The 7,913-nt window shown below is 45.3% G+C and overlaps 1 protein-coding gene across 1 annotated transcript in view; it reads right to left on the bottom strand.

Annotated features, from left to right (window-relative positions):
• Positions 1-561: 561 nt before the first annotated feature.
• The window catches only part of LOC102000986 (retinoic acid early-inducible protein 1-epsilon-like), a gene marked incomplete at its 5' end in the record, with an annotated part of 11,164 nt that continues 3,812 nt past the window's right edge, over positions 562-7,913 (bottom strand). The window contains 4 exons of the mRNA XM_013355514.1: positions 562-674; positions 1,318-1,584; positions 1,852-2,109; positions 6,858-6,983. Coding sequence (XP_013210968.1) covers positions 562-674; positions 1,318-1,584; positions 1,852-2,109; positions 6,858-6,983 — 764 coding nt within the window. The remainder of the gene's footprint in view (positions 675-1,317; positions 1,585-1,851; positions 2,110-6,857; positions 6,984-7,913) is intronic.

The following is a 7,913-nucleotide window of genomic DNA, read 5'->3' as shown; positions in this document are numbered from 1 at the left end:
CCTGCATGTCTGTATGTGCACTGTGTGAATACCTGGGCTCTGTGAAGAAGAAGAAAGGGCAGGTTTTCCTGGACCTAGAGTTGTATAGTCATGAACTACCATGTGGGTTCTGGGAATAGAATTCTGGTCTGATGCATGAGCAGCAGGTGTTCTTGCCACTGGGTCATCTTTTTATTTATATCTCTTTATTTTTGTCTGCAAGATGGAATGCTCTTCCCTTTACACCCTAAGTGGAACTAGCGTGTTCTTTTGTGTTCCTGCTGTGTGCACATCTGCATCACAGGACCCTCCTGATTAGGAACCTGCTCTGATCAGACACCTGCTGTGTTCCCTCCTCATTCCCAACTGGTCTGTGATATGATTCCTGTCCTGTGAAGAACATGCACATGTTATTGCTAGTAGGTGACATGAACTTCATGTATCCTGCCTCCTTCACAACAAGATGATACAGTTGAGGGACAAGATCAGGACTTCGGGGATTTTGTCCTTGCTCCTCACCCACCTGTTTCTTACCGCACTCCCAACACTGCCCTCAGTACCTGTAATTACCAAGTATTCTCTTCAGAGAAGAAGATTCAGGAGCAAGCACGTGAGAATTATCAGCGGGACAGAGATGTTGGTCTTGATGGCCATGGATGAAGGCTGGACCACATCTGGAGAAGCAGTTGGCAAGGCTGAAGTGGAAACACAGTTGAGTCTTTGACCAGACCTCAGATCTAAGGAGATTTCACTTTAGTTTCTTGGTGCTCATGCAATTCAGTGACACACAGAGTTCCACCCCTGTTGCTATGAAACACCTGTTTAGGTGGATCCTGATTGGGAAGGGAGAGGAAGCCTGTCTTCTGTCCTCAAAGACTCATGGAACTATGATTGGGGAAGCAAGGTTATGATGGGGCCTCATCTTTCCTCTGGCAGGATAGGAGGCATGAGATGACCGTGAGGATGGTGCCAGGGAAGAAGACAGGTCATGTGAGATGAAAATCAACAGTGAGTGCAGAATGGGGGAAAGGTCAGGAAATACAAGGTGCTCAGACTGTGATGATCAGTGAGAACCACAATGAGAGAACAATTAATGAGATAGAAGAGGGTGAGAAATAAAATGAATGATGCAAAAAATTGCCATCAACGCAGGAATGCATGGTGATTAAATTATTACACATACATACACGCCTCATACACCTCATCTGCAAAGAGCTTCCTTCCCCTTTTGTCCTTGTTGTCATCACTGGATCTCAGACAGGAAGACAACCAAGAAATCTCCCACCCAGTATATCAAATGGAATGGAGTTGCCCCCTGATGATCTAGGTAATACCTACTTGGCTTTTCCTTCTGGTACTTTAAAAGTTCCTTGAGCCAATAACTGCAGTCTGCTGTGGATATTGTCTTGAGATCTTTTATTAAGTGTTCATCATCCTTCCATGTATTCATGATACCACTAGCTTCATGATCAATCAGTGTCCAATTCATATTCATTGTATTGAGGATGAAGGTGTACATTCCACTGATGTTAAATTTCCAGGAGGCACCAACAATTTGTCCGTGTTCATACTGAGAAAGCATGGTGGATTGTAAAGTGGGCTGACCTGTGAACCACACACAATACCATCATGCTTCACTCTCATAGATCCATCACTTCTCCAAAGATCAAGACTTTCCCACCAGCTTATGAGCCAGGATCATTTCCACATGACTTGTCCTTTGTTACCCACGGGGTACCACATGCTTCCAAGGTTGGACCAATGCTCAACTCCATCTCACACAGATACAGCCACCATCCCATTCCCACATGTGCTCTGCCCTTCTTCTCTCTTGCCACCTGTCTCTGCTCCAGCAATCAATCCCACACTTACCATTGATCTTGGTAATCTCTTTTTTAGTGTTAGCCAACATCTTCCTGAGCTCTTTCCACAAGTATTCCAGCTTTTGGCTCATATCCATCCACACTTGAGTCCCATTTGCTGCATTTCCCAGGTCACCCAAAGGTGTGAATTTGCTGTCCTTATATTGAAGTAAAGGCTCTTCATCCACTGAGCACTGCCCTTCACACCAGGGCTGTCCAGGTGTGGTGCCAGCCTTGACAATGACGTTACAAGTAAGAGAGTTTGCATCTGTGAGAGAAACAAGCAGGTGAGCTACAAAGAGGGAGCAGAAAGTCACAGGACTCATGGTCTACGACACTAGATGACACACAGAATTTCTCTGAAGGGCAAGAAGGCAGGAAGAGAAGCCTCTAGTCAAGAAGTCCACCAGCTTCTGAATCCTTGTTTCTGTGCCATCTTTGACTGTCTTAGGGTGGTAGGACCCTCAGATGCACACTATGTTACACAAAAGACTTATCTCACAAGTACTTTTAGTGACTTATATGAGGTATTAAGAACTAAAATACATTAAGCAGTATCTGTGTTCCTGGGACTGAGATCTACTGAACAAACAGGGAAAGGAGGCATCAGAGAATACATGGTAAATTCTACATGGAGTCTAGGAGTTTAGGAAAGGCCTCCTTGCATAACACTGCCACTTGTCATGGGAGGATGAGGTGCCACCTGTGAGCACAGTACTCACTGTGTTCCCACTGGGCCCCTTCACACAACAATGTTGGGCATCAGATGCCCAATTCTCCCACATTAAACCACACCCCTAACTCATTCTCAAAAAAAAAAAAAAAGATCTCTATCTGTGACCTGCTTAAAGCCCTCAACCTCTCTCCCTGTCCTCGGGCAGTTGTTTCCCAGCACACTTATGGCTGCTGGTCTCTGAGACTTTCCCTACCAGCAACAGAAGACACCACACCCTATGGCTGTTATGTTCTGCAGGCTGGACAAACAATCAGGCAAGATCTAGTGAGACATGGACATATATATTCTCCTGTGTGTTTGTGTGTTTGTGTGTGTGTGTGTGTGTGTGTAGATCTGAAATCTAAGCTAATAATTTTAAAAAGAACTTTTAACAAGTTTTCAATATAATTATACTAAAAATGCAGATTAAAAAAAAACCTCTTTCCCTTCTCACACTTTAAAACTTCTGCTCTGAGATGCGCTGCTGCAGGCTTGGGGACTTTCTTTCCTGTCCCTTTCAACCAGTTTCCTCATCCCTTCTCCTCTTTGCCTCTTCTACCACCTGTTTCTTTTATGTCCGTGGTTTTCCCTAACTCTAATTTCTCCTTCCTACCACTCTTCAGTCTTGAATTTACTCTTTAATGGCTTGGATCCTTTCTCACACAGTACCCACTTCTGGAAAATTGGTGGACATGAACATAAGCCCTTGTGAGAAGAGAACTAACTTTGTGGTTGTAAAGCAAAGGTCACAAACTCAGCTCTTTAAGATGGATCACAGTGAAATGTGTAGTAGGGATTTCTACAAAAAAAATCCAATTAGAAGTTTGGTGAAATGATGCTGTTTTACTATGGCAGGAATAGGGATTTATGAAGATGATGGAAAGAAAGCATCCCTGATATAATAATGTCCAAATATGTAATAATAATAATAATAAAATCTTAGAAGGAAACAATTACAGTCAGACCTCCAGATTTTAGTGAGGAAAATATTTCTAGAACCTCTTACAAGTGTGTCACAGCAGTATTGACTAGACAAGGTCTCTATCTAAAACCCTTGAGACTCACCAAGTAGGCTTGACACTGACTCCAGGGTTCTCCTGCCTCTGCCTTCTTAGTACTGACAGTAAAAGCACACAACATCATGCCTGACTCTATTACAGGAGCTCTTGGGATCAAAACCAAGTCTTCATTGATGGGGGAGAGTCTTCTGTTCTGTGTTAATTTCATTGGTTAAATAAAGAGACTGCCTTGGCCCTTTAATAGGACAGAAAATTAGGTAGGCGGACTAGACAGAACAGAATGCTGGGAGAAAGAAGTCAAGTCAGGCAGTCACCATGATTCTCCTACCCGACACAGAGGCAGGTTAAGATCTTTCCTGGTAAGCCACACCTCGTGGTGCTACACAGATTATTAGAAATGGGTTAAAGCAAGATGTGAAAATTAGCCAATAAGAGGCTGGAACTAAAGGGCCAGGCAGTGTTTAAAAGAATACAGTTTGTGTGTAATTATTTCCGGGTATAAAGCTAGCCGTGCGGGAGCCGGGTGGAATGCAGCCTGCCACCCTTATTACTACACTTCATGATTGTGAAGCAGGCCTGCTACCACTCAGCTCTCTCCCCATGCTTTGGACATGCAGTACTTAATAGTAAACAGCCAGAATTTTCTGGAGACAATGCCCATGTGCTCCAGGAGTGGCTTGCAGGAACCTGGTCAGAGGCTGGTCCATACTGCATGGAACAGAAAGCCCAGAACTTCTAAAGCTGGACGTGAAGGGTGTGTGTAAAGGCTCTTTGAAGTACATGTGCCAAAGGATATGTGATATGAAACACGTCCATGGGGGAAGCATCAGCAACTATTGTTTGACAAGCATGGAAAGGATGCCCAGCGAGAAGGGCACAGGCCCTGGCAGATGCCCAGGATTAAAAACTACACAAGGCCATGGTTGTGGTGGTTTGAATAAGAATGGTTCTCATATGCTCATGTATTTGAACAGTTAATCATCAGGGAATGGCACTTCCTAAGAGGGATTAGGAGTGTGGCCATGTTTGAGTAGACGTAGTAGTCTTATTGGAGGAAGTGTGTCACTGGGGGTGGGTTTTGAAATCTTAGAAAATCAATCTTAAGCCCAGAGTCTCTCTCTTCGTGCTACCTTTGGATCTGGGTGTAGAACTCTAACTGGGTACCAACATACTCCTCATCATGAGGATCATGGACTAAACCTCTGAAAATGCTTTCTTTTATAAGAGTTGCCATGGTCAAGGTGTCTCTTCACAGCAATAGAACACTGAACAAAATCATGTTTCTCCCTTAAGTTGCATTTGGTAGAGGGTTTATCGCAGCAACAGAATAAAACCAGAACAGCACATGCCAGGTCTCCTGGATACTGCAGGGCTCCAGGAATGGCTTCCAGGACCTGGTCAGAGACTAGCCCACACTACAGAACAAAGAACATCTAGACTTGTTCAATCTAGCACTACAAGAATGGGGATCAAGAATCTCAGAGAAGTGCATGTGCCAGAGTGGATGGAACGGCAAACATCTCCAGGGGAAGTGTGCAGAGTCCATGCTGTCTGTGGATGCTGGAGCATCCCTGCTGAGAAGCACAGAGGGAAGGACCAGGGAGAGGGCACCAGCATTGCTGGAGCTCGGGGATGTTGATGGCTCAAGGCTGGGGTGGGATTAGGATAGTGTATTTATAACTTAGAACCCTCTACTATGGCTCAAAAAAGATCCCATAGGGTAGAGTAGTCAGGAGGCAGTAACATTAATGAGTACAGAAGAGACAGCCTGGGTCTTAACTGCTTAAAGTTGGAAAGAGTGGGCTAAGAGGAGGCAAGATTGCTAAATATAGATAGATGATTACCCCACCCAAATGTGGCTGGCTTTTAATAATTAAAGACAAAACAGATGACCAAGAAGTTGAAAGTTGCTGTCCCATGAAAACTCCAGACTCCTGTGCCCATAGTTAAAACTAAACCTTTGGGGCTAGAGAGGTGGTGCAGTGGTTAAGGGCACTAGTTGTTCTTGAAGAGTATCCAGATTTGATTCTCAGCTACCACACGTGGTTGCTCACCACTGGCCATAGCTCCGGTTCCATGAGCTCCAATGCCCTCTTTTGACCTCTAAGGGGACCAGAAACATGTGTTTTAAACATACATAAATGCAGTCAAAACATAAAATAAATCTTAAAAAAAAAACAGTAAAAACTTAACCTCCTCAAAGACAGACTCAGATTGTCTTCCTAGGTCACAGAGATCAGGTCCCAACAAAAGCGATCACTCTGCCCAACAGCAAGTGCAGTCATTCTTTCTGCACCGCTTCATTACTGCCCTGTCACTCAGGGATGAGCCCAGATGTGCTCCTGTGAATGTCTAGTGTGGTTATTTGAATGACCCTATTCTCTGTAGAGCAGGATGCTTAAATACTTGGTCCCCAGTTGGTGGCAGCTGTTTGGGTAGGTTTAGGAGGTATGGCCTGGCTGAAGGAAGTATACCACTGAGGGTGTGGCTTTGAATCCCATTCCCATTTCTTCATGTCTGGATCATGCCTGACTTTAAGATGCAGGCTCTCAGTTGGGCATGGCATCACAGAACTCTCATCCGAGCACTGGAGAGGCAAAGTTAGTCAGATCTAAATGAGTTGAAAGCCAGCCTATTCTACATAGTAATTTCTAGAACAGCTGGAAGTATACAGTGAGACCTTTCAAAAACCAAACCAAACAAAGCAAAAACATAAGGGGGAAAATGAGAAAGTGGGTGGTTGTGGCTACCTTGTCTTGGAAGCATCTATTGTGATTTGTTGGAAAAATACCTTGGGACCATAGTAAAGAATGTTAGAAAACAAATAAGTTCAGGAATGGCAGAGAGCTTGTGAAAATTCCTTGGAAAGACAGTCCTTCAGATCATGGACTGCCTTATGACCAAGGGAGTTAGCTGTCTGAGCCTCTTGGTGGGGTCTGGAACCCTGGCATCTTGCCTATCACCCTGGTTCTCCTGACTCAGTTTAGGTTTTCTGTGAACCTCAGTATGCCCGAGGGCTGGTGGTGTCACCAGGATACCCCCCTGACGTCTTGACTTCACTATTTGTCTTCACCTGGTAACTTTCTTGGTCTTCCCCTGGACATGGTAGTGACAGGGCCTAGGAAAGTGCCCTGTGCAGCGATATGTTTTAGAGATTTCAGGAGCTCCCTTCAGGAGACTGGTACCTCATGATTCAATAGCAGACTCCAACCTCCTTGCCCCTCTTTTGCCTCCCATATGCTACATTCCCAGTACCCCTTCACTTAGACCATGGCAACTCACCGGCTAGCAGCATGGACCACAGACAGATGATCCTTAGAATGGAGGAGCACAGAGCCTGGGTGGAAAGACAGTGCTTGGCGACTGCCTTCTTTGCCATACCCTGAGCAACAGGTTTAATAACTGGAGCTGCAGAGGGAAGAGGATGTGTGCAAAGATTTATGAAGTGCCAGGCACCTGGTATGAATAGTGCATGACAGGCTGACTGGCTGACAGGCTCTCTCTGGACCATGGCCATCCTTCCCTCTGGGAGGCAGAGACTATGATCTGAGTGGTGCAGAGCTGCTGTCCAGTCCCCAGGATCCTAAACCTCCTGGTGCATCTCATGCATTCCCCAGGAGAGCCTGCCCTCTGAGTCACTGGCAAAGTATAATTAAAGTACAACTAGGTGGTTCTGTGGTCTAAGCCTGTCACACCCACAGCAACCTGAGTCAAGCCAGGAGTTCCTTCTAGGAGTCTTTGCTACACACATCTTTAGCTTCAGCCACACCAACAGTCTTTCTCTAAACCACCTCTCGCCTCCACCCCCAATTCTGAGTTCCCCTCTGATCTCCACCTCTCCCTTCTGCACTTCCCACCACTTTTCCTCTTCTTACATCACCATCCCAGACTCCTTTTGGTATAGAAGGGTCTTCCTTCTATGTGTTGCTTTCATTGGTCAAATAAAGAAACTGCCTTGGCTTTTTGATAGGGCAGAATTTAGATAGGTGGAGTAGACAGAACAGAATGCTGGGAGAAAGAAAGCAGAGTCAGGCAGACGCCATGGCTATCTGACCCGAGATGGACGTAGGTTAGAATCTTCCCCGTATGCCACGACATCGTGGTGACATACAGATTATTAGAAATGGCTTAATTAAGATGTGAGGGTTAGCCAATATGAGGCTAGATATAATGGGCCAGGCAGTGTTTAAATGAATACAGTTTCCGTGTAATTGTTTCGGGGTATAAGCTAGCCGGGTGGGATGGAACAAAGGACCCGCGCTCCTGCCCGGTGGCAGGGACGCAGCCTGCTGATCTCACTACTACAGAGTGGCTGCCCAATGTGGTCTACTAATTCCA

This window comes from Microtus ochrogaster, unplaced genomic scaffold, assembly GCF_000317375.1.
Source record: "Microtus ochrogaster isolate Prairie Vole_2 unplaced genomic scaffold, MicOch1.0 UNK149, whole genome shotgun sequence".
Lineage (NCBI taxonomy): Eukaryota > Metazoa > Chordata > Mammalia > Rodentia > Cricetidae > Microtus > Microtus ochrogaster.
This window is presented reverse-complemented; position numbering and strand designations above follow the sequence as displayed.